General features: G+C 45.3%; 1 protein-coding gene across 2 annotated transcripts; it reads left to right on the top strand.

Moving 5' to 3' along the window:
• The first annotated feature begins 1,324 nt into the window (after positions 1–1,324).
• LOC124416114 (dorsal root ganglia homeobox protein) lies at positions 1,325–26,636 on the top strand. Of its 2 annotated transcripts, none has more exons than XM_046896999.1 (5): positions 1,325–1,859; positions 15,097–15,328; positions 19,273–19,478; positions 22,214–22,554; positions 26,139–26,636. In XM_046896999.1, exons 2-5 carry the CDS (start codon positions 15,226–15,228, stop codon positions 26,617–26,619), a joined length of 1,131 nt encoding a protein of 376 aa, XP_046752955.1. In that variant the 5' UTR covers positions 1,325–1,859; positions 15,097–15,225; the 3' UTR covers positions 26,620–26,636. The 2 variants fall into 2 exon arrangements, with proteins under 2 accessions (XP_046752955.1, XP_046752954.1); XM_046896998.1 differs by having other exon boundaries at positions 26,115–26,636.
• The last annotated feature ends 1,058 nt before the right edge of the window (positions 26,637–27,694 follow it).

Raw genomic sequence — 27,694 nt, 5'->3', positions numbered from 1 at the left:
CCTAGGTATAATAGCTACTCGTTCTGAAATCCGAATACCCCTGCATCGCTGCATCGGCTAAATACCCTTCGCCTGTGATAAATCAGTTGCAGTTTTAATGATTCCGTCATTTTCGATCAACGGATCATGCGGTAAAAGGTTTTTTCCGTACATCGAATTTCAGTCAATTCATATAACCATGCTCATTTTCATCTTGTTTAAAATCACTCAACGCGAAACCTGCACTTATCTTACTGCAGTTAGAGATGTCTTCAAAGTTCTGGATCCAAGATCCAGTGCACGAATGTATCAATCATAACACAGACTGCACCTCTGATTTGGCCCTTGTAACGTCACTTCAAAGAATGAAAAATCTTTGAAAGTGTAACTATGTAATCTCGGATGTAATCCGAGCAGGCGGGAGAGAGATCCGGGATTTATTAATTTCTTCCCAAGTGACAATCACCGCGGGTGTGTAGGTGCGTTATTGAATCTGAAACAGCGCCGGGTGCCGGGTGAGTCTGCAGGGAGGGTGGGCGACGGAGGGCGTCGGGTTGGGTAGGGATGTCGGGTGGCGCACGGCGATACACGGAATCACTCTGGATATCCCGGTAAATACGATTTACACTGGGACGACTATCACTCGGTTGCGCGGCGAGGATCACGAGGTGAGGAAGAAAACGAGGGGTGGAGGTGGGGGTGGGGGTGGGGGTGGGTTAGGACCACCAGCGGAGGTGTAGAGAAAGAGAGAGAGAGGGAGAGGGAGAGAAGTTGACGCGTGGAAAAAGAGAGGGAAGCTGGCAATCGAGAGGGGTGTTTGTCGCTGACGTTATTTGCCCAATAAAACCACGTGGGTCCACCCCCGCTTACGAGGGCCAGGGCTCCGCCCTGAGTTCCTCCTGGACGAAGAGGCGCTTGCGCGTTCCGCCTATCGCGTGCTGCCAGCCTCATCCGCGACGCAAGAGTCAGCCGGCAACGCGGCGATAGAATACAGCGAACCGTAGAATTCACGGATCAACTGTCCTCCTCGGGTCGGCGGGGAACGGATCCTCAAAACTCAGTCACTCGCAGACTCAGTTGCTGTGACAACGCCGTTTAACGCGATCCTAAACGGTGCTTTTCTTTACGCGATACCTACTAACGTTACTTCCCTAACGCCACCTCGAGGCTCGTCTCTGCAGAGGTCGAACCACCCTCTGGTTCGCAAAACAAGAAGAGGAACGAAGCAAACCAGAGGAATTGGGGTGAAGCGGATGATAGTTCGGGGAAGAGGATTAACGCACTGTTATCCAACTGATGATGAACTTGAATTGTAATCAAAGCTCAGTCTGACCTTTTGCGAAGACATTTGTCACCTACAACATTAGACCATTCGAGTTATCGCGTGTACGAGGCCTAGTTGGAGCCAGTGTTTCATTAATGTGCCTGTAACGTTTCAACATCCAGGGACTTGATCAGCGGCTAATCAGTGACAAGTGCTGCAACCACAACTACAGTGCAGTAGCTAGATATCGTTGGATCGTTTCGGATTAATCGGTCGCAAATCTATAAGCTCCGGAAGGTCCCTTGCCCACAGGAAAGTTGAAACGCGTTGGACTTTTCAGCGCGGGAAGAATCCAAGATCGGCATTACTCTGCAGTCGACTACATATTTGCACCCGCAAGGATCGAGAGCGGACGAATTAAAAGTGGTCGAAGGACGCGACGGATCGAGTTATCGTCTCCTGGCCCGTGGGGAGGATCGCAAAGGTGTTGTTCAGCCACGAATCCAGAATTCTCACCCCCGGCGGCGGCACACTCTCGCCCGGGGGCGCTGGGCCTCCTGCGAGCCCTCCCTCAGGACTCTACCATCCTCCGACGCACAGTCCGCCACTGGTCAAGGTAGGCCGTCAAACCCAGCCTCTGATTTCTTTTCCTCAAAGCGATTTATCCAAGGGAAGAAAGACTAAGAAGGAATTCCGAGATCTAGGAGGAAGAGAGGAGAGTATGTGCGCAAAGCGAATGCCGAATTTCATAAAAGGTGCGAGCGATTTTCATAATCCTGAATCAACGCCGATCCTCAATTAGCGCGCAAAGTTTCGCGGAGTTTCAATTACCCTGCGGGATCTTCCGCGAGCTCTTTGCAACGGCTGTTGATCTCGTACAATCTAATTACCGTAACGATGCTGATTATATTCTTGTTATAGCCGAAGATCGGACAGACGATATAGTATCCTCCCAGTTGATTTGGGGATGATAAAAAGGACACATGCTGTAGTAATAACCATTAAAAATTTTTCGATCCATAGTATCGATCGAGTTTGATACCATTTTTTATGGAGAAAATTTGAATCCGGTAAAATACGCGGTTGGTCACCAAAAGCGTACCGATATCGCGTATTATTTGAGCGACGGCAACGACGCGATTCCCGCCGGGTCGCTTTCAAACCGAATTACGATTCCACGGGACAGGCGCAACGCGATACCCGCTCGAGGCAGGCCTATTTACGGCCTATGTAATAACGCGAGGGAAGAGGGTCGACGATGATGGGTATAAGGGCGGCTGTCAGAACGGGTTCTCGTCAGCTCCGGAGGAATCTCTCTGGGGACCGAGGAAGCTGTCTGCGGTTAAGCCTGCCAGAAAGCTTGTCAAAAGTTCTGCGTCGCGTTTCTTCCAGGGTAGAAACGGCTCAGCCTCCGTCTCCACAATTTTAGTTCACCGACGACAGTCAAGGACGCAAAAGCCAATCACTGATTGGAAAACCGACAAACTTTTGCATCAACCACATGAAACTTCGTTCGATTAATAATATTTCATTCAAATACACGTTCGCCTCATAATTTTTACTGCACTACTTGCACGCACGTTTGTAAGAATGTTTTGTTATTTGTTGTGTATACTGTATAGATATAGACGTGATATTTCAATAATTTGATTAGGCGAATTGATTCGAAGACTTCTTCTTTCCACTTTAGAGTAGCCTTACTGGAGAACGGTGAGGAAAATCGCGAAAAGAGTTCATCTCAAACGTTTCATCGGTGACAATAACGGATATCTTGAGAAGTTGAGCGCCACCGTCGAGCTTTGCGATTGGTTCACCGTTCATGACGTCATCCGATACGATACGTTGTAACAATATATTAACAATGTCAACTGAAAGGTTGCCAGCATAAATCATCTGCTAAGAAGAACTGTGAAGGAGGAATCCTGAAATTGAATAAACGTTGTTTTTTATACCAAAAATGATGCATCGAGCCTTGTAGAGATAAAAATCGTTTCCAAGATGCAGGGCCCGCAGCGAGGCGTGAATAGGAACGCGAGGAGGCGGGAAACGCCGGAATTAAGGTCGGCGGGTCTAAGGTTTGAGCAGCGTTAAAAAGGGCCCTGCGGCCCTGTCGACGCTCAGCACTCGACTCTACACGCGCCCGACACTTTCGCTCTGATTAAACTTAATTCGGTCCAACAAGAATAAGGAGCATAAGACGGTAGTGAACTGCCAACGGTGAAGCTGGCGGCTCGCGCTGTCTGCCGTCCAATCCTGCCAAGTTAACCTCATTAATACATTAATTAGATATTATTGCGTTGGCAGGCAGGGCGGCAGCTGCGGGCGTCTTGCCCTCCCGCCCCTTCTCTACCCGCACATACATGACCGCGATCGGGGGTCGCGACCCGTGACGTCATCGGGTCCGCGTACCCGTTCCAGAGGACACAGCAGACGACGTATTTTCAAACGAATATCCGCCTCCCCCTATTCCCCATCTATTCTTCAAATATTTCTGGCTACGGATGTATTTTTACGGTCGTTGGACGACGGGGTGCAGTTTGAGGATGAGCAAAGGACGACCGTCGAAAGATGTCTGAAACGTCGAGGGTTTAACACCGGCTTAACAGAACCGGGGAGCTCATTACACGGGATATAGCAGTGGTAATGACGAAAAGTACATGCAGTAATATTATCGCCGTGCAGGTCTTCGGCAGGCATATATACCGACGAGTTGTAGGGGGCTAGGATTAGGATGTCGGCCATTACAGCGCGTCACTGACCGTTTATTCTGCGCGGTGCGCTGACTTCCTCTAGACGAACGTATATAACCCATATAGCAACCGAGGGCATGCCTGTCGCATGCGTGCATGATCGAGACAAGTGTGTCCGGCATTGTCGATCCCTTCGCCCTGGAGGACGGTGCCCTTAGCTTGCGCCGAGGCGCTGGTCCACCGCTTTGCGTCTTCGGGATGCTCAGAGGAACGACGCATCTGAATATTGAATTAGAAACGATCAAATTGTATCAAGATTGATTCTAATAAACTGTCAGCTACGACGACCCTCGCGGTCGTCTGCAGCCGCCGGGAATCGTGCGAACGAAGACGAAGACGAGGACGATGACGAGGACCGTCTTGAATTACGTCGACGCGTCGTCCAATCGCGAAACAACGCGAATTATCTTCGCGATTCGATCATATACTGGGCGTGTCAACGCTTCGCGGACGCTCTTTATTATTTAAATTATCCCGAGACCCATTCCATGCTGTGAGTATATCGCTTTCATTGCCGATCACAGATGCACGACGAGTAGCCGTTCCTCGTCGCAAAATATGAAATTTTTTTTTTATTCATTACATAGAAATCGCTTTGGGCTTTGACGATTGTCGTCAAGTTTATCGTGACTATCTCTCTGTCCATTCTATCTTGTATAGTATTTCGACTAAAATTATACTATGTTTGTAGAATTTTACGCGATTTTGTAAAGCGTGATTCGATTTCGAAACCCTTTGTGCAGGAGTACGATATTCAGTAAACTCCGGGAATAATACTTTCCACTAGCACTGAAATTAAATCACTTCGCTTTGTTTATCGCAGCGATGACGCAAATTTAATTTATAAAAATCTGTAGACACATGGATGGGGGAATTGCTGCATGATCGCGAAAATAAAGATTCCGGTGCAGAGCGTATATTCATCCCTGTGAATTAGCAACGACGTACATGCTCTAGTATTGCCGCACCAAAAACAGACATAAAATCAATCCGGGCGGTCGTTAATTAGTCATTCATTTACCAAGAGCACGACCAAGAGCGATCAAATTGTTTTATTAGCACGCGATGTTGCAGGCTGACAGGCAGCAAATTTCGCCGAATGTATCTGCAGTTCTGAGAGACGAGATTGTCCATTCAAGCATTCTGCAGCATTCCGCTGAAAACCTCCTACAATCATCTCCGTTCTTCTCGTTTCTTACGAGACCCTCTACTTGGTCCATCACGCCAGATGTACTGATTCACTACTTGACTATAATACCACGTCTAAAAATCCTTTGGGTCAAGTATAATTTATCGAGGAGAGTGATACGCGTCGCTGTACCGACGAATTTAGCGGTTACGTCATCATTATACATTGAATTAAGCGGTAACTTGGTCAGCACCGTTACAATTAAAGGGTTGATTTGTTCTCACAAATGTAGTTACTGAAAGTGGACAAGATGTCCAGGCGTGGACTTCAATATTAAGAGAGACACGTCATAAGCCCGACCATAAGATATTACAGCATATAATCAGAGGCTTGTTATGTGGTCTGACGAAAATTTATTTGCTTGACTTTGTTTGTGAAAAAAAATTTCGTTTTGATATTGCTGTGCTACCGCGATATCATGGTGACTAGATATTAAGAAAAAGTAACGAAGTAAAAAATATTTTGGAAATTATTTAAGACAAGAATTAAGCGATCTTTATGTGTTGATTATTAGGCGCGATATTATAAATTATCGTACTGAATTTTTCCGATACCAAAAAATCATTTCATTCATGTAAGTCCTTTCTTGACTCTCAATTTTATTTTTGCCAAAATTTTTACTAATCTCGTAAAATGCTTGAATTGTTGGTCAGACAATGCGTTCAGAAGATACAGGCAAAAAATTCATAGAAATCTTTTTTAGAAACGCTCCAAGTGTTATGAATCCAAGTAGGTATAATATGGTTCGTCGCAGAAACTTCAGTTACGTAACAAAAAATATCAATGTAACATACGATTTCATAAGAAAAAAAAAACAGATTAGCGGCGAAGCAATCTAGTCTACAGTCCCAAGGGGACTATTAGTGCGAAATTTAATTTTCGTTTTCTTCATTTAATGCTATCGAGAAATCGATTTTATACACTTTTGTAACCCAATCTGCAAATGCGGATGACTTTTTGAGCGCTGAGGATGAACGGTAAAACGAAAAACAAAAAAATTCAAATAATCGTAATAAAAAAAAAAGCCTGATAACATTAGTTCCCTGCAGACTGGTTTTAGGTACATTATACGAAGATCCTCGTATGGGCGATATGGAATAAATCCTTATGATGGGGCAGCGGGGCGAAACGGTAGGAAATTTCGGCGATGGGGTAGCGCGTAAGAATGTAAGTTCACCTCAACGAGACTACCTGCCTGCTAAGCGAACCCATATCCACCCCTAACAGGGTGGATAGTGCGGCGTACACTTCGGGGAATCCCGCCACGCCTCCAACCCCGAGGAGGATCTCCCACCAGGTCCCCGTTCGGCCTGCCTAGCTAGCTGTTTTACGCTTTTCGACTTGTCCAAGATTTATCGCACCCGCTTCCTCGCTAAATCGCTTTCCGGGTGAAATTTACGGGCGTGCAATAACATAGCGGGCAGCCAGCCACCCGGACGGCCCGCGAGAAGACTCCTCTCTTGGCTCTGATCTCCAGCAGCTCCTCTCTCTCTTTCTCTGTTTCTCTCCCTTCCGCAAAGGACGCTCCATTCATTCCCGGCACGTTCTCGGGCTTCCACCTGACCGCCTGCTTCACCTTTTGCAAGAAATTCGACGTTACATTACCCGGCCTTTACATCTCACGTATTACGCGCGAGCACCTTAAGCGGAACGGGAATCGACCGTCTCCCATACGTGCGACACGTTCTCCTTACTTTTCCTTGCTCGAGGCAACCTTCCCTGGATTTATCCTTGTATTTTCCTTTGAACCGCGGGACTTGGCTCACACGTGACTCCTCCTCCTTCATCCAGTAGTTTGTGTGATATTTTACGGGTTTCGAAGAGTGGAATTATGTCCTAAGATCCATCGGACATGGCGCGTCACTGAGCTTTCTTCTTCAAGTTTATCAACGACTTTCAAACTCATGGCACGAAAAAATCCTTTCACGAACGTGAAAGAGTAGTTCTCTTTATAGCAAAACTGAAAACATTGAAAAACTAGCTAAAACTACGAGCATCGTTACGCATTTCGGAAATCGCGATACTCGGTACGTCTGCAGCAGCTGCGCACTAACAAACCGTGTACGTCGCACACACTTGCTTCAGTATTTGCTGACATTTCAGTCTCTCTGTACCAAAAACATCAAGATATATATGTATATGTCAGCATTCAATTAAAGTAGATTCCGTTAAACAGCAGCGGTCAAGCATCGATGGAAAAATGTACATTTTAAATGATTACCGCTCAAGTTAACCCGGGGGTTTTCGCTTTTCCGAATTTCGAAACATTCGACGAATGCGAAAATATCGGCTGCAGATTGCACCGAGACCGAGAATGCGCTCGGCGGTTAGAGTAGCGTGCCCGATACTGCAGCACATGTATGCCTGTAGGATAAGGCGACATATTGGTCGGAATTGGCGCATATCAAAGAGTAGGCAGAGGCTGAAGCAGCGGCGGACTGGCAATTGGAATATAGCGATCGGCGCAGTGCGCTCGAGGCTTCGATGGATGATACCCTCGGGGCAAAGGCGGCCGGGTCCTCTCGCCCCCGTAGCTGCTGCCATGCTCTCACCCGTCAACCCTCGATCCAAATATATTCATCTCTGTGTGTTGCCGCCGCACCTGGTAATACTATCATATGCATAGACCTGAGTCAATATCTCGATATATCAGATAGTCCCGCGCCTCCGGAGGACCGGGATCGAGGAAACGCGAGGAGGAGCTCGAGCACTTTCAACTTTAAACAACCCATTGATCGGGGACGAATCAGCCGGTTCGAAGGCGCGGAACGTCAGGAACTTGCGCTGCGGTGGTTGGCGGGGATTTTGTTCGGAGATGGACGCTACTGATTTAGACTTTTGCAGTCTATGTAGGTGGTTTGTTCTACTCGTGACCGGCGATAATCAGCTCCGGACTTTGGTAGTCCGAACTAGGCTTGCCCGGAATAATCGCCGAATTCTCGATCGCTCGCGAAACATTCACGGCATGAAGAGAACGATCCTGCCTCCACTAGTAACTCAATCAACGTGACCGAGCGCGTAATCATCGAACCGATACGATCAGCGTGCCCATCAGCTCGCTGCGTCAATTGAGCTCATTGAATCTCTGCCTCAAGCCATTCGCGTTTGTCAAACCCACTTCTCTCTCTCTCTCTCTCTATCTCTCTCTCTATATACACATATCGTATACGTAGAGTGCGCGATCAACCGGTGTGCAACAACATTCGGACGTAACTTGTCGTCGAAAAAGACCGGGAGGTTACTTCGCATCGCGGAGAGTGCAGCTTTGTTGGCGGTCCACCAAACAAACTTATCCCTACAAATTGGTAAATTGACAGACTAATCCGATCAATAGCCCGCGTTCAAGTAGATAAACATTTTCCATGTATAGGAACATGCGCAACATCGTCGGACGTTTGTGCGACTGGTAATTTAAAGATTGGCGTCGGAGTTAGTATCTTGGCTCTCGAAACTCTCCTCTCCTCTCCTCCCCTCTCCTCTACCGCGCTCTATACTAATCCTATACTTTCCCGTAGTCGAAGCACAATTTGATGAAAAAAGCCACACGAGTTTTACCACGAGCGAGATTTAATGGAGCGGGAGTCAAGTGTTCGAACGTCGTATTACAGGCCGCTTGTCCCCCACGGAGCGTCAGGGACACGCACCCCATAGATGTCCGATCATTCGAGCTCGAGTGTCCATTGACGTATGGGCAACGGACGTAATGCAGTGGAACGAAGTGGCGGCAATTGTCGAAGGGTAGCTTTGACTGGTATCAACTCGCGGAGGCGAGGACGACACATCGAGGAACGTTGTGTTTGATGGGGTGCGCTGGATAGAGATCTTGTTCCGGTTCCGGTTCCGGTTCCGTCCCTGCGAACTCGCCCATACATTTATAGCTCCCTAATGCGATGCACCCTCCTCCTAATGACGCGAAACTTAACTCTCGTACGCGTAGCAGCGGATGGTCACGTGTCGTTGTTCGCTGTTTTTCCAAATAGGATTCTGCCCGATTTAACAATAGATGAATATCTCGCGAATGCCGTAGTGCCCATTCACCCTCTTCCGTTTTCACTTATGGTCGCCGGCATTGAATGAATACATTCATATGTACTTGTATGTGCATGCCTTATACAAGAAACCGGCTAGTAATGCCGCTTGGCAAACAATCGGGGCGTGAGTAGTGAATGATACAGACTCTCAGTTTTACATCTACTATACATCTGCGTCGGTTCGTCCGTGTTACCTTATCGCTCGAACAAGAATACAACGTCTCTGGAGATAAGATAAAGAAATTAAGCCCTCTATACGACTTTACAGTCTCGACTTTGAGCCGAATGATTAAAGGATCGTAAATATATCTACTCGTTGACGATGCACGAATACGACGGTGTAGCGCCGTCATTGTGTATAATACATTCTTATCCACAACTTCTGTCCCAGGAAGTACTGCTAAACTCAATTCTGCTCGATAAATATAACCGTTCTTGGAAAACGAATAGCTTCGATTCCACATTAAGAATGAATCCTCAATCTTCCAAGTTAGAAAAATAATGAGGATTTATCTAAACGCTGTTTCTGATTTAGAATGAGAACTTGTATAGAAAGACGCGTTGTATAGCCGATTTACATTTTTAGTTATTGGGCGAAAAGTATATTGCAGAAAAACAAATAGCGGTTTGCGTTGTGTTACCCGTGTGGGCAATGAGAATAAATTGTAAAATCTGCAAGACGTAGCGGAGATTCCGTTAGACACCACCGTGCGTAATCCTGTAAATTTAGAATAGTAATTCCTGTGCGAAACTGTCTGTAGTTGTAGCTCATAACGTCTAGTCATAGTGGAAGATATAATTTTATGCGTGAATTGAGGGCTGCGCACAGAGTGCGGGTAATTTCATATTGCGGTGTGTTATAGCAGGAGATATGTACTACATATAGATATATCAAGCGAGTGACGAGAACGACGTGCATCAGTTTAGATTCCGCGTCGCGTGAATTAGCGCCGTTTTAATTGAATAATTGGCGTCGGCTCGTAGCAAAGCAACGCCCGATGACGTAAGCATTCAATAATTTGGCACGCGATGGCAAATGCGACGGGTGCGTTCGCCACGTTTGTCTGTCGGTTTAAACAAACAGGGCGTGTTGCGTAAACGCCTCGGATATTAATTAAAACTATAATTCCGTGTAATTGTTTTACGGGCGCAGCGCGTAGGAGGAGGAAAAGTTGAGCGGCGAAAAGAACGGCGAGAGAAAGTTTTCCCCGAGTAGCCAATTTCGCGAAATCAACTTTACAGCGACTGATGATATAATATATAATATATATGTATATGTCGTCGGTATGTATCTGCCGAAAGTTTTAAATCAATTTCTGTATATTCATTGTACAAAATTCTCGACGAGATTAACCAAGATTTCATTACAGCCAATATTGTTGTAACAACGTAGCTCGGAGTTAATTAAGGCCCGTCTTTTTATTAACCAGGAACCACCCGGCCCCGCGTTGAGAGGAATTAATTGAGTTGGATGGATGAATGGATGGAATTGGATGCAGCATGTTAGCCCTAGCGAGTAGCGCACGCTTGGCGCGCGCTCTGATGACACAATTTAATAAAAATGACCGCAGCACGATCTTAACGCGACTCTTCGGCTCTCACAGTCGTCCGCGAAAGGAATTCACTTTCGCTTCTTACTCCGAAACGAGAGAAATTACCACGCGAGCGGGATCACATTTTTCCAGCTAAAAAAAATGAAAAAGTTACCTCGAAGATCGTCAATAACATAGAATTATTTGCTGTTACGTATTCATATCCTGGAGTAAGAAACTTGCGAATTAACCGACATCGGTTTTAACAACACATACAAAGTTATGAGATAAATTTCAGTAGCGTTATTATATTCGCTTATTTTAACTCCACCTCGTATTACCCTCAGCCCTCCGTACAAATGTCGGCTTGCCGCGTGGGGTGAATGAAAATTGGCAAATGAATGTATAAAGGTTTCAGCAGCAGGTAGGTACGTTATACACCGGATCAAGCGCAGCCGCAAACCGCTACGAATTAACAAATCTCTGGGAGCATACATTTGCTTTACGCGGGACCTGCAGAGCAAACAGTGAAACAAAATGGAAACCTACCCTCCCGCCTGATCTCTGACAACAATCGGATGATCGCGCAATAAAACACTGGCATAATGATTCGCTCGAGTGGTTGAAAACCACAAACACAAGAGGAACACATGCCGAGCCTATTATATTCTTGTGCACTTAGAAGTTGCGTTGGGGTTGCGAGGGGCCCGAAGGGATTCGGGTTGGGGCCCCGGGTGCCCGGGGTGCCCGGGGTGCTCGGATTAGTTTCGCTACATTTCCCCCTTCTGGTCGTGCGTATGTTCGACGTTTCTCTCGCCGGTGTAAAGCGTTGGTTCTACATACATACCCCGAACGGCCACCCTGAGGGGCTCCGCGTGATCCGGAAAGATTCGATTGGCAACTTGTTCCTGCACTCGTTACATGTTTTTACAGAGTAGGCCTGACGAGGGGTGAAAAAAACTCTCAATGATCGATGCAAAGAAATCGTTTTACTGCAAGATCTGTGCAAATAATCTGGGAGATGTCGAATACACGTAATGATATTATCATGACATGTTTTTGAATCTATCCTGATCTATATATATACTCTATAAGGAATCGATTCCCTGGAAAAGTCGTAAAAATCAAATCACACAACGTTCGTTCGATAGTCTTTGGTGTGTCGTAAAAGTTCGAGAGGACAATTTTTCTGCATGTCACTTGGTTTTAGAATTTACTTGTTAACTAATTTCTTTCCCCCCGACGAAGCATTCGCTGCAAATAATCATTGAACATCATGTGTTACGCAGGTCATTATCCTTCCGAATGAAATATAAGTTTTTTGAATTCTGGATTCGGGAGTGCTTAGAATGGCCGGGGTGATAATTGAGGGATTGTACGTATAATGGTAATGCTGGTGAAGTAATGGAGCTAATATAAACCCCCTTTATACATAGGGGTATGAGCCGAGTGTCTTTTCCCTCTGTTTTTCGGTCTTCCAAATCTCGTTGACGCGACGAGCTCGTTTACTTCCTTTCCGGCTGCGAAAGAAACTGAGCGTACCGCAGTTCCGCAACGATTAAGTTTTTGAATATTTTTTGTTTCTCTTAAGAAACTTTAGCACCACGGTAATGAACGCGAGCTTTGCTGCTGCAATTATCATAAAAATCACCGCCTCACCGTATCCAGAATCCGCGAAATGATATCGGACAAATGCTGTGTTTAAAGTCGGCTATTTTTTCTTCAGCGCAAAGCGAAATTGATATAGAAATCGTAGTTAGATTTCGTTAAGTTTAGGAGCGATTACTTTTGATATCCGACACGCCAGCCTAATTGCGTTGCGCAAGAGGGAGGCAATAATTCGCTAATGTCAATTTCAAATTTCAATTAGTATCATCTCAGCGCGGCTCCCTCGCCCTGCCGGAGCATGCTGCGATCTGAAATTCAATTTGTCCCTTCGTACCGCCGCCACAGCCACCAACACCGCTACTGCCGATGCCACACGGGATGAGAGCTCAGCCTGGCATTAAGCGTGTGTAAGTGTGGGTTAGGGTGCGACTGTGTAGTACGGATGCTCGACAGGAGCTGTACACAAGCGGAGGATGCAGGGCAGCGTCGACTTTCCGCGGCTCCTCGCACTTGCGCAGGTTTCCACCATGAACCATCATGTGTCCGCTCGACGTTAGGCCAACTTACGTTAGGTTACGTTGCGTTACGTTGCTTTGGGTGCGTGTATGCGTGTACGGCGAAGCTCTCATTCTCATCCTCATCCTCATCCTCATCCTCACCCTCCTCCTCCTCCCCAGCAACAGCAGCAGTAGCAGTAGCAGCTTGAAAACGTTTGCGTGTGGCTTCAACAAGCTCGTCGCGTTGCTCCGCACGCCCCTGCCTGCCAAGAGCGAACCGCCTGCCCATTATAAATTGATAACTCGTCGTTTATTAAGTTTCATAACTGATGCCTGCTTAGGCAAAGAGCTTGGATATCCATTATTCAGCCGGGTGCTTCGCTTTACAATCCTCTAACGGAGATTGCCACTATCTTGTTGGGCTGATGGATTTTTACTAAAGCACGATCCCTGCAACGTCGTCGTCGTCGCCGTCTTAGCGGAGTTCGCAATTTTTTACCATCGCCACATGTGTTTTCGGATTATATGTACATACAACGATGGTTTCCTTACTTCGTGTGAATATACCGACGCGGATTCATTTTTCGCGAACTTCATTAGGTTCAGACAACAAACCGAGTACGGGGTACAGTTATTCATTCACAGCCATCTAGGCAGATTTGAAAATTGCAAACATTCCTGTAGAAGTTAAACTCCAATAAATATTTTCCCGCAAATAATTAAACATCAATTTTTGGTCGTTTGTATAAAATTATAACCATAATTTTGTAACACCGAAGTTGACACGTAAAAAATGTGTACCTATAATTGTTGGAATTAGGATCCTCATAAAACGTTCACACAAGAATGAATAAGGATACAATATTGAAGGATTACCTGGTCCACATTTTTCGCACGTCCAACTCAGCGTACACCAGGCAATTATAATCTCTGTAGATGATTTACTTCCAATGACAAGGATGCGGTAGTCAAGAAGGAATTCTTGGTGAACCGCAGCACCGCGATTTCACGCGGTGCTTATTACGCTTGTAATCATCGCAGTGAAAATGAACGAGGTTATCGAACCTCGCGATATACTCTATTATCCTTTTCCAGTAGGTTCGAGTGGTCCGAACAAAGGATAATTATTCAACCAGCGATCACTCAAGTCGTTTCACTGTATATTTCACTCTGCACTAGGCCACTTAAAATTCCACGATCCAGAGACCCTTTCCACTTCGGTAATTTCACGTTGAATTTCATTCGCGAAGTGTAATTGCACGATTTCAGACAACTGCCGCTCGCTAGCGATGCTCCTTGACGATATTATAATCTACCGCAATGTTTCGCAAGCCGCAACTGTTTCACGCCACCCTCGATGACGTATTCAGTATTTATGGTATTTCATTGTCGCCTCCTAGATTTTACTGCCTCGTTCTTTCCCGTCTTTTGCTTTCTTCGTTTCGAACAACCAGAGTTGCGGTTATATGACGAAATAATAAAAAGAAAAAACGTAGATATAGTGAATGATTGTCAGTATCACGGTCGAATTGTTTCAACATCTTGTTGCAAATTAGATTCGTTGGATGAAATAATCAATTATCGTGAAACCAAATATTTTCTTTCGTCCAGGCCTGGTAGCAGCAAGTCGTCTCAAAACGTGAGAAAAGTGGCTTTCAGACTTAAAAAGTGACTAAAAAACTGCTACCACAGTGTTATTCATCTCATCGGAATACCCCTATTTTCAATTATGTCGTTGTATACGGGTTTTTCTTATTTATCACGTCTCTCTCCGCATTACAAAAACGTATCACTGTAGGTACACGATATTTATTAAATAAATGACAAATGATCAATAACTCTGATTTATGGATTGATTGTCCTTTCGAGCGAAACATTTCGATACGGAAACAATGAAGAACGTGATCACAATTGATATTCCGAAATGAAACTGGAGCTAATTTTTTCAGAAAAAAATACTATAAAACTTAGAAAACAAAATCCTGTCCATTGGATATCGCGTAGAAGAAAAATTGTACGACCAAATTTTTATCGCGCCAAAATTTCCCTGCAAGTTTTTCAAGCAAACACCGCGATGATTCTGAAACAAAAGCAAAGTCTCTAGTTGTCTTCGTAACCGAACCGCGCATGCTCGGCCTTCCTCACTGATTTCGTGTACAATGTTACATGTGTTTGAACTGATAACTAATAATGACGTGAGAATTTGTATAAATGATAACCGAATTATGTTTCCTCTGCTGTTTCAGATTGGCTCAGTTCAAGCTCATCAGCCTCTCAGCCACCAGCAACAGCAGCAACAACAGCCGTCACCCCAGCCGCAGCCGCAGGTGGCCGTGGCGGGGGCGGGGACGGGGGCCGCGGCGACGGGGGTGGCGATGGCCAGGGCCGGCGGGATGTTCTGCTACCACTGCCCGTCGGGTCTTCAGGCCCCCCGTTTGCCGCCGTCCCTCGAGTACTCCTTCGCCCCGACGCATCCCTGTAAGTATCTCACACCCCCGGTGGACTGCATTACCATCCCATTGGTTGTTGGTTTTTTTTTCTTGTTTCTTTCCTTTCCACGTGCAATTTGTGAACCGAATTCCCCGTGCCTATATACATATACGTGTGTACATGGTCTACGTACCCACAATACTCGGGTTAAAATTTTTCCAATTCTATAATCGATAATAGCACGAGGGTGAGCTTGACTCGGTGATACTGTAGGGGTTCGTAATATACATATAGTATATTGAAAAACGTGAGAGTGAACCCACTTTTCAATTTTTATCACTTACGGAATAGAACGTCGGCTGCAGGGGATGGAGAATATTATTTTTGTAAGTATACCTGCGTGCCGAGGGCACGTATAACGTAGTGTATATGTATAGAAGAATGGCAACCGGTTGCTGCCCGCGAAACACATCGGGCAAGTCACATTACTGGTCGAGTGAGTTACTCAAAGTGGCTGGTGCAAACTGGACGATCGCAAACTTAGTTTTACACTTGAAACTAACTTCTTCCCAAACTAGGTAGGTATGGGTATATATATATATGTCCTGGCTGCAGCCGCGGTTCTCAGGACTGAAATGCCGGTTAGTTCGGGCAACCAACGTCCGTTCAAGGAGCGATCATTTACAAGTCTATTTGCCCCGGGTCAAAGCTACCACGCTGTTTGAACTTCAAATTACCTTAATTCGAATCCGCGACGCGTAGGTAAACGGCCCCATTTATGGTATCAAAAGGTACTTTTGGGTCTTTATAGCTCACTCGTTCTGCAACAGTAAGACTATGCATTCCAAGTGCAGAAGGTATGAAAGTGTTGGAAAGCAGGGCTTTACAATCTTCCAAACACGTGAATTGAATTCTAGAACTTACGCCGTTATCCGTGTTATCTTTGCGATCAACGAAATGAAGTACGAACGGTTTGATCCGCTTGGTGCTTGAACGGATTACGTTAAACGAGCCCTACAAGCTCTTTGCCTGTAGACTAATTAGCGGTATAACGCAAGATTGATCACGAAACAACCGATACAACTTGAGCTTCGAGCACCTTGCAGACTGTATAATTATAATTTACTTAAGACCCAATAAGTCACTCGAGTGACTTAATACTCGTCAAGTTTCCATCAGCATACAAGCCTAGTGTCTAAGTCTGATTCGCCGAAATCCAACTGCCCCGTTCGCACCAAAAAAATCCCGTCCCTACAACACCCTCGAAAACCAACCGCACGAGAACGCGACGAGAGTAAATAAGAACAAATTTTCCCCGGGTTACCCAACGTCATCGGCACCCAACTGCCGATAAAAAATGGCATCCTTTGCCGACGGACGGGCGAAAACGCGGTGGACGTGGTGGCCAGGACGTCAGCCACCGGGCGACGATTGCGGAGGGGCCCCTCAGGGACGTCGAGGCACCCTCGGGCCGCGTAGTGGACCCCCCGTCGGGATAAACAGATTAGGTAACTACGTGATAAGTCGGTAAGTGGGTTCGTTCGGTGCGCCCCCCTGCCTGCCCCCGAGTTCGCTTGTTCGCTCGTCCATCCGTCTGTCCGTCCGTCCGTCCGTCCGTCCGACGAACACACCGACGCCTAACTACATCGTTAGTGCTATTAGTACCCCTGAAGCGTCGGGGTATCATTAGATTTGCTCCTACATGGGTCCTGCACAGTTACCTTTCGATTCGGGAACCGCTGCTTGGATTGTTTAGGTTTTAATTTTCAAGTTTGATCGTAGCAAAAAAAAGGAGGATAGTTATAGAAATGCCGTGAAAACTACTATGCGGAAGAGCAATTGCGAGACGTTGCGAAATTCGGTGAAAAATCCGGACCCGTGACGACGCGGCGTATGCACTAAATCAACCGAAGGTCTGCAGACGTCGAGGAAGACGAACTGGAGTTCGGCGGGGACGTGAAGGAGGACCTCTTGACGAATGACGTCAACCTTATACCATCCGTATATATCCTGCTCCGGGCAAATCGAGACAGACACGTATGATCCGCGTCGAGGATCTCGCTACTCGAGACTCGGGGATGGGGATTGAGTAACCCCAAAGGTTACCCTAGCCTTCGGTTGATTCAGCCTACCGGTTCTTTCAAACGCGACTCAACCTTTCTCGCCGTTTTCACAGGGGGAAAAGTGGATAGAACTGGCTACGATTTAAAAGTATTCACCCGCAAGGCCCAGATTGCAGTGGGTCACGGCAAGGTACTGGTGACCGGAAGTTCCCTTCCTTCGATTGAAATATTCGATGATAAACGAACCATCAGCCAGGCCAGTGTTTGTTGAACATGCTGTAAAGATGCGTGCAGGATGGCAGATAACGGTCGGGACGCACCACCCTGTCGGTTAATAAATTGGATCAAACCGACTCTTGATGAGTACTACGAGCTGTCCGGATCCCGGTGGAGCTTTACTTTCGAAACTCTAATCTAACATCCATCACTCAGGGCACGGGTGCAACCTTGTTTTGCTTCTGCAGTATATTAGATTTTCAGGATGCTGGCTACATCTGTCGGTATCACCGAGTGTCAGAAAAAACACTTCTCATCGAGTAATCTGAAACGATAATTGTTTATATCTGATTTGTTTACTTCTCTTTGTTATACGCTCGTTTCAATTCTATATTCTTTCAATCGTTAAGCCAACCTGTAATATGTATGGGAGAATAATTTTGAAGCCTTGGTACGGAGTGGAAAACAGCAACGCCACTCAACGTTTGAAAATAACGCTAATTAATTCGGTAGGTAATTAATTAGAAGGTTAATTATGCCCAGAACGTCGTCAAAAGGAGAACGATGCGAGTGTCACGGTCAGAGAGCAATATTTGTGGAAGATTATATGTATATATACGCACATATACACACACAGCGAGACACCCACGCACCCATACATAAGAGTACTTCGGGGAAGATTCGTTTATAACGACACCGAAAGATATACTTATATATACCAAAGCTACTTAATTTTATTTCTGTTTACTCGTTGCCTAATTGAGTAAACAGATCCTAATTAATTGAAGCCCAAAAGCTACTGAGTGTAGATATTTAGCAAACACTGGTAATCGTATCCACCGTGTTCGGTACTCACTGCCTGTAGGTAGAAACGAAGGTATACCTACCGTATATGCACACGCTATAAATTCCGCGAATTCCGTATCCGGTATCAGCTCGACGGATGTTGAATACGCTTTGGAAATCAACGCCCCTAAATACTTTATCAAATCACTTCAAAAACCGGTTTGAATCAAAGATTTTCGATTACAGATGGGGGAAAAAATCACCGTAAAAAAACAAACACGCACGTATAAGATTATAATTCAATAGTAATGATGTGGAAATTCGATACCACGGAGAATCGAAGTCTCGTTAGAAATTCTATATTTTTTCCGATTGTTAATGAATTTGGTTTGCGAAAAAAAAAAGTGTGCATTATATACTTTTGTCCGTGACACGGTGTGCGATGACAGAAAAAATAGGCACGGGGATGAAGATCAGAGATTGAGGATTGTACGGAGAGAACTGGCCGGGAAAGAGTCATGAATTTTTATGAGTTTAGGAAATTAATTTGTGTTTTTCGCTAAGCTGGGCTTAGCGCGGCGGTAATTAATTGCGCTGATTGCTTTGCATCATTGATGAATGCGGCCGCGTCCGCCCTTCTCTCGCGTTTGAGTTTGCTCCAGCCTCTCGAATCCGGCGATTGGCCAATCCCGCGTTGCGTATTTGGATTTGCAGATTTGCCGTTTATATCATTTGAATATTTCTTTATTCGTTTCATGCGCATTTTCATTTCTCGTTAAACCACCCCATCGACACATCGAAGAGAGTAGAGTAGAATCGCGCAACGAATATGCGACTCTTCCGCCTCTTGGAAAAAATGAAAGACTAGTTTATAGACGAGCGACTACTATTCCACGTTTTACGACTATTTCTAAACCTCTGTTGCAGACCCCAGCTACACGCCGTACCATCCGGCACTGCACGGTGTCGGGGATGACTCTTTTGTGCGGAGAAAGCAGCGGAGAAACAGGACGACGTTCACTCTGCAACAGCTGGAGGAACTGGAGTCGGCCTTTGCCCAGACGCATTACCCGGACGTCTTCACACGCGAGGATCTGGCGATGAAGATTAACCTGACGGAAGCCAGGGTCCAGGTGAGTGGAGCATCCGTGAAAGGTTAATTTCTGAAAAACAAGGGAACTTGGACGCCACATGCGGTCCTCGACGTCTATAATTAGAGCAGCTTATTCAAGTTCGTTAAATTCAGACGCCAATATCGGCGTCGCGACGTCTCGAGCATATAACGCACGAATCGACTAAGGTACCGTCAGGAACGTAGCACCCCTGGGGGTACCATCGCTGACACCCTCGACCCGACGTAATCTCTTGACGAGGTAAGCCGCGGTAATCTTCCGGATTACTTTATACGCTGGGCTTCGCACTCTAGGAGATGACGTCCCTCGCTATACCCATACCTACTCAGGATCCGAATACCTACCGTCTGCCGACTCGGGAAGAACTAAAATCATTACGTCAAGGCTCTCAAAATTTCCACCTAATTTCGTAGCTCCTCGTAACGATGAAACGGATATGAATTTTGCAACGAATCCAGAATACCTTGACTGAATAGCTTATTTTCCGTATAGCGTTGATTTTCGCAAATCTCTTTGCCAACCGCTCGCGTGCTGCGAGCTGTTTTGTAAAGCGCACACGTTCTCCGGCGAATCCACCGCGATTAACCGACCAACACAGTTATTATCATTCCAGGGGCAGGCCGTTTATTTATATTACCTCGAATTTATGTACCGATTCGATCGCCGGTTGGCAACAGGCATACAATTGCCAATTATATCGGAGTATCATGCCGCGGGTTGTAAATAGAATGAAATTCGCGATACTTCTCGTGTATTCCGTGTATCTGGACGCGGAATTCCGCACGGCCGCGTAACGTCGTCAGCCTCGCGGTTCTAGCCGGGGGTCCTGCAGGTTTATAGGTTGGCGGGGAAGGGCGCGCCTCATTGTTTCATTAGCCGAGACAAAGGGAATCTCGAATAATGGGCAACGCTGTCGGGTTTGCCCGGCTCCTGCATTCGCGACGCGGACTCTGGCGCTCCAATTAGAACCTCCTGGGGGCCGACGAGGCACGTTCCTCGCGTCAGGAGTGACACAAACTCGACTCCGTCCAAAGCGCCTCTCACGACCTCCTCCACTCGTTTATATCCCTCGTTTTTTTTAAATAATTACTTCATCCAGCTGCTTTGCGACGAAGGAAAAGATTTTCGACTTATGTATACAAACCAGTGAGTCGATTTGTCGTTTTCTTTAATTTTTTTTTTTTTTTTTTTTTTTTTTTTTAAGTATTCCTTCGTTTCTTCTTACCGCAAACTTACAGGGAAGAAATCTCCTTAAGATACTGTTTCAGGGATGGTGTCTACGCGTGGATAGACTCGGCGGCAAGCTAAGCCATTATTGACATATTTAGGATTAAATTCGTATTGAAAAAAATGGAGCTAGGGGTTCTCGAAGATCCCAGGGGAACCGCGGCTTTGTTCCCGGGTATTACTCTTCTGCCCCGTAACCCTTAGGATATTATTATAACCCCCACCCCTCTTCCCGGTCTGCAATGCTGCCTGCAGAGAGTCCGACCACCCGACGCCCGCTCCTCGTGTTTATTTTATTAAACCATTTCGAGACTGCATGGGTTTAAGAGAGAAAGAGAAAAAAAAGTAAGAATTTGAGAAGACATTACGTTTGAAACATTCGATTCGACCGGGTGAACACCCGTCCGATAAATTTTCTAAGCTGAAGAGAGACGGACTTTCACGATCAGACAGAGGTCTTATATGTACATTATAGTTATATACTTATACGGGCTCGCACGCGAGTTTCTTGGAATAATATAGTACCTCTTCGTAAAGTAAGAAAGCTCTCGCATTTACTGCAATTCAACTTGTGCTAACTTTTTTTCCTTACATTTTTTCCCCTCCCTGCCCCACTTTCGCTTTTTCTTACGTATATCCAAGAGCAATTTTCTTCGGCACAGAGAGAACGTTCTGCAAGAGGGTTCAGTTGCCTGTAGGTTGTAAAAGCAACTTTACTCTTCCTGAATATGAATGTTGTTTTAAGAGCATTAAAGAGTAAACACTGAAGAAAAACTAGGAAACTTTGATTTTTCACTGCTCATCAAAGTGCGTCGTAAACGAATTCGCAATATATGGAATCACAAGTACAGTACAACATGTTGAATTTGTGTAAACTTTTCAAGACTGCGGTTTATGAGAATAACTTTTAAGGTGACAGCGAGCAAAAACCCCTTAACACGCATCCTACTTTCAAAAAAATTTCATTCATAACTGTTAAGACTCGTTGTGAATTAATTTGAGACTATCTTGTCAGAGGAAGGAGTAAAAGAAATCATGCAACATGACCGTATAGATTGCCGAATATTGTTGATGCGAAGAGGAGGCTTATTGCCGTGGCGACTAACACCAGCTGAATAACAATATTTTTTCTCGTCATCCTCCGCGTGTACAGTGGAGGATCCTGACTCGTATAATAAAAAGTCTATTTTAGTTGATATTACGTCAAGTTAGCCTCGTTAAAAAGACTCGGGAATCTAAAGGAAGACTCTTGAGTGAAGTGCGAGCTGTAGGTTTCAGCTCGTTGAGCATGTGCGGCTTGTATATACCGAAAGGCGTGCAATTAATCCATGCAGTCGACGTCAGGTGAGCCTCGCCTCAGGTTCCCTTGACTAAAAGAACCATACTCGTCCAACTATTTAGGTATATGTACGCGGGAGGGGGGAGGAATCGGGAGATCGGCGACGTCTTAGAATTAGATAAGAAAGATACGAGATAAACGATTCATCATAATTATCCCATGTCCGCAGGTCTGGTTCCAGAATCGACGGGCAAAATGGCGGAAAAGCGAGCGTCTAAAGGAAGAGCAGAGAAAGCGAGAAGGCGGATCGGATCCCGGGCTTCCACCACAGCCTAGCAGCCACGAGCCCGACGCGGTGAGCGCCGAGGGCGAGGACGTCGGTCCGGATGGGGGCTCGAGGAGTCCGAGCACCACCTCGGCGTCGGTCAGCCCGAGGCCCCAGCAGCCCCAGAGTCAGCCGTCCGTAGGGGGCGCCGCGACGCCGCCACCGACGCCGACGTCGATCCGGGCGCAGCCCGCGCCCCCCAGCACCGTCAGCACCGTCGGGGTCCTCGGACCCCCAGCTGAGAGGTGAGCCTTTATTCCCGTCCGTATACGTCTTTAGGAAATATCACCGGCCTTAAACCATCTCCGTTTTCGCCGAGACCGGAAACGCGCTCCGAGCCATTAACCACGTCGTCTCCTGGCGTTCCACCCCCCGCCAAACGGTTCCAACACCCGACGTTGATACGCTGTATGGATATCAGTGTAATCCGCACCTCCTCCTCCTTCTCATCCTCTTCCTACTTTGACTCCTCCTCACTCCTACCCTTGCCAGGCAATCGTAATTGACGCCTCGTTAGCCTCCCTCTGTTTGGTTTATGTGTATGTGTATATATACACCAATGTACGGATTTTTTCATTTCCGGAAGAACGGTCAGAGCCTCATATCGTATTTCATCGTCTACCGACGCCCTGGGCCACGCGGTTGACCTTCTAAATCTATCATTATCACAGCTCGATGGGGTGGATACTACTTGAAATATTTTCCACGATTTTCAACCCTGACATAAATTATAGGACTTATTATATATTGCCGTTTGTACTTCGCGAGAATCCAGTCTTTGTATAAACATGCACATAAACTCTATATAAATTGCATTTTCCTTACAGCAAAGAGTTACGAAATAATTAAATAATATTTCTTCTTTTTAATATAAAACGATAATTGCAGATGTAACAATGGAAATTGAATTTCACTGATCCTTGGAATACACGTCACATGGATACACCTTGACACGGGTAACGATGTATTATTGTGGTTTTCAATCTGCTGTATTTGCTCCATTTAATGTTTAGTTTGAAAAACAAATCATACGACCCAATGATTTTTAGTTTCTCTGTTAGCTGATACACATATTAATTTTTTTCACGCGAGCAATCAATTCTTTACAAGTCTGACGATGCCAAATCCTAATTTCATTTACAAACACAATATACATACATTCAAAATCTGTCATGAGAACCTCGATAATTTTATTGCTTCGCAACTCGTTGCAATGATTCGAAAAATTACAGTTTCAAGATTGAAGGAATTCACACGTACACCTCTGCACCAAACACGACACGGTTAACTCTATCGATTCGACGTTGAGATCGGATGAATAGTGTAAGGAAAAAAGTCAATCGAAGAAAGGCCATAAGTCGTTGTCTCGAACTTCCGAAGGTGGTTTGTCTCCCGTCTGAACCCGGGTGAAATACGAATCGAGCGAGATGCGAAAACGTAATGGCATCCCGACGTCATGTAAATCGGTGTCGGAGACGAAGGAGGGCGTCGGAGGAGCGCGAGAACTGAGGGGCCGTGTGCAAGAGGCGGAAATGTTCCTGACGCTCGTACCGAAAGTCTTTGTCAAATTTACATCGCGATGTTTAAATCTTGCAAATTCACCTCGCGTGAAGACGTCCACATGTACCAATTAAGTTGTCGTGTAAAAACAACTATCAGAAAACTCGGATAAAGTATTTATTTTTTAATTTACCCAGATTTCCTTTTCTCATTTTCCTTTCTTATCTCCCCCCTTTTTAATATTACCAGAAATTTGATCAGGACCAAGATTCGTATAAATGTAATTCATATACTTGTGAATCAATGCAATCAAAAGGATTTACTTGATTTCCCTATAAAACAAAAAAATCTCCAATATCAATTCTGATTCGATCTTTCATTTCCCTGGAATTAAAAGTTTATGAAATTTGGTGAAAAATACTAGGCAAATTTCTATTCCAAATAACTTTTACATTGGAGCCTGTAGGTAAACCGCGAGGGATGCGGTGGCTGGTAGCATAGCTCGAGGTGCAGGGAGAGGATGAAAAGAAGAAGGGGAGGGAGGTTGAGGTTGAAGAAGAGGCCGGTCCGTCGTCTCCACGGGTGTAATTTATTTAAAACCACCCGCCGTAAATATATCCTCGTCATTTATTCAGGCGCCCGGAGCTTGCAAGCTGGGGGTCCTCCTCCCCCCCCGCCCCTCGCTCTCTCTGTCGCTCCTTCATTCGGTCTCTCGCGCATTGCCTCCTCTCCTCTCCTCTCCTCTCCTCTCGCCACTTTTCCCGTACGCATCACCACCACAACGAAATTCGAGTAAATATTCCCGTACACCTACAACACATCTGTGCATGCATCTTCACGTACACGTGTATAAAGCTCTCCCCTAAGCAGCCCCTTCATAACTTGCCCCCTCGTAGAGCACGCGGCGAGGCACCAACCCACCCGACGCCGGCTCGTGGTGGTTTAATATCATTGAATTTTAAATAAAGATTTTAATGGATTGTCATTACATCGGTTCTCTCGTCTCTCAAATATACTTTTCTCCCCAGCTCTTCTCCTCCCTTATCCCTATACTGTCTCCACTCACCGTACGATTTTTAATACACCGTTTGTACTGGAAAATCCTGATACTATCACCAAATTTTCCGTTTCAAAGATGAATCCTGATGATCCAACGATGGCGTGCTTTGGAATATATTACGCAATCCTAAGACGACGATGTTAGCTTTCATGTAAAATTAACTTTTATATGCATCTGAAAGTAAGAATTCTTTCAAACTGATTGATATAACGTCTCGACACCTTAGCTTTGACCCAATTTCGATAATAATAATAATCATAATAATAATTGCCAACAGAACTTGACACCATCGATTTTTCAAATGATCCTTGCATCCCTTTCGTTAAAAAAAACAAGCTGCAAAAATACTTAATATTCCGGGAAGGAATGCGCTGATTTTTTTACAATCAAAAACTAATACAAAGTCTCGATAACAAATGATAGCTAAAACGATGTCTCCACAAATTTTGAAATTATGTAAAACGAGCCTCAGTACCAATCCGTGCAGTTTAATTACAAAAGGGTTGATTGGACCCCGCGAGTCGACGGTAATAAACACACGTATACTCGCGAGGTGAAAATGGGCACAAGCTCAGGAACGGAACGCGGCTAATTGCCTGTAATTATCGCGCTTACCACGGCTCAGAGTCCCAGCCTCCCTCAACCACCCGTCTCCTCTCCTCATCCCGGATCCCTCGAGCCCCACCGACGCCACTTTCGCTCGAGCCTCGAGCCTCGAGCTCCGTCGACTCTGGAATTCCACCTTCCGCCCGTTTCCCGTTCCTAGGCGACCACTTGGGTGCCGCGAGCCTCGCCTCCTCGGTCTTAGCCCGTCCCTCTGTATACAGGAACCGCGATTCGGGTCGCCGTTAGCTGCCACCTACCTGCCTCGTTACATTAATTAAACAATATTTGCGATTAATATTTGAGAAAATCACCCTCGCTTCAAAGCGGCCTCGGTTGGAAACCGTTCCGCGGTACCAGTGAGCCGCGTATCGCTAGTTTATCTGTGTGGATCTACATGGGAAGCAGAGCTTGTTACGAGAATAAGTTTCATCGAACTATATACTCGGCAAGTGACGAGCCCGAGGACGAGGACGAGGACGAGGACTAACCCCGGGTAAACGAGGCGGTCAAAGCACATCCTGACAAGCTTTTCAAGCAACATTAATACCCGCCACATACATACTTAAATATTTTTCATACAATAATCCAAACGCCTCAACAATATCGGAAGCAGACATAATTTAATTTGGCTAAAAAAAGTTTCCCCTTGTCTCTGTTTTTCAGTAACCTTGGATCAGCCGCCGGTTTCAGGCCGGTCGAACCACCCCCGTCATTATTTTTCCCACCACATTTGGCGGCGCAATTTTCCCCGCCGTTATTCGGTACGAAAATCGGCAGCACTCCGACCTCCTTGTCATCCGGGACTCCGTCTTTGTGGAGTAGCAGTGACCACCGGCCAGGAAGCCTTCAGGACATGCTCTCGTGGTCCCCAGCCGGATGGCCGGCCTCTTTGTGCGGATGCTGCAAGCCCGGAAGCAACGATCTGCACAGGAGCAGCAGCTTGGCCGAGCTGAGAAGGAAGGCCCAGGAACACTCGACGGCCTCCGCGCTTTTGGGGGGCCTTGCGGGTTTCCCGGGGGGACTCCCCTTACCGTTGCCTTTGCCCCTCCTGCCCCCGTTGCTGGGCCTCTCCAGACGACCGGAACACCATCACCTGCCCTCTGTCGTTCACCAAATACAACCATCGACCAAGGAAGATCCATAGATCGTAAATAACCGCTGGATCCCTGTATATGTATAGCTGTTGGTCCCAGACTTTCGACGCGATTTCCCAAGCGTGTGAATTTGTTATATTTATACACAGGATGCACACTATACGGTGATAATTTTGTCCGTAAACCAATTATATCATAAGAACGAAAGAATTGAACATCCTGTTGCGAAAAATCATCGCGTTCACAATTTTATAATATTTTGAAAGAGAAAAAAAATGTCTCCATTTTCATAAAGATATTGCAATGTGATTTTTATATTATCATCATGTATAATTGCAGAGACGGACAATGTTGTATATATAGATATTGTTTTGCGACGATGTTTCTCTCTTTCAACGAAAATTCAACCGATCTACTATATACATAGCAAAAAAATAATTCCAAGTTCGCAAATTTGAATCATTCGGTGATACTTGCGGACCTTATTCGTCGATATTTGTGCATATAGTACCTATCCGATTAAAAATTGCAAAATTACAAACAATACGATTGAAACCTCGCATAGGTTCGTATAACGAATAGAAACGTGATAGTAACATGTAGAGATACGTAAGAAATATGAATATAATAGTTATAATAATAATAATTAATTAATTAATAATGATAACAACAACAATAACAATAATAATAATAATAATAATAATAATTAAAAAAATAGAAACGATTATGATAGTATATTAATGTTGACAACGGAGTCGGTCGTCGTTCAAAATTATATTAATTTCTCCACAAGAACGAAGTGAGATTAATCGAAATGAGATTCAATATAATCAAAGTTAAATATATATAATTCTATACTTCACTGCCCGGAGGCACGGCGCACGTATCGTAAACAACCAATATAGCATAGCCGCCAAAGATTGTAGGAAATCTACACACGTGTAAACCTGTATATTGTATTACTGTATTCGTAAACGCATAAAGTTAAGAATAACTCAATAATATATATTTAAAACAAAATATATTAAAATATATGAATATAGGCAGTGATATTATAGCTGATTATTAAGGTAGTTGTGTTGAATAAACTTGTTCTCGTGATAAACGATTTTAATTTCATTACTT

The sequence above is a fragment of the Diprion similis genome, chromosome 2 (assembly GCF_021155765.1).
Source record: "Diprion similis isolate iyDipSimi1 chromosome 2, iyDipSimi1.1, whole genome shotgun sequence".
NCBI classification, from domain to species: domain Eukaryota; kingdom Metazoa; phylum Arthropoda; class Insecta; order Hymenoptera; family Diprionidae; genus Diprion; species Diprion similis.
The sequence above is the reverse complement of the archived record's forward strand: the minus strand, read 5'-3'. Positions and strand labels throughout refer to the sequence as shown.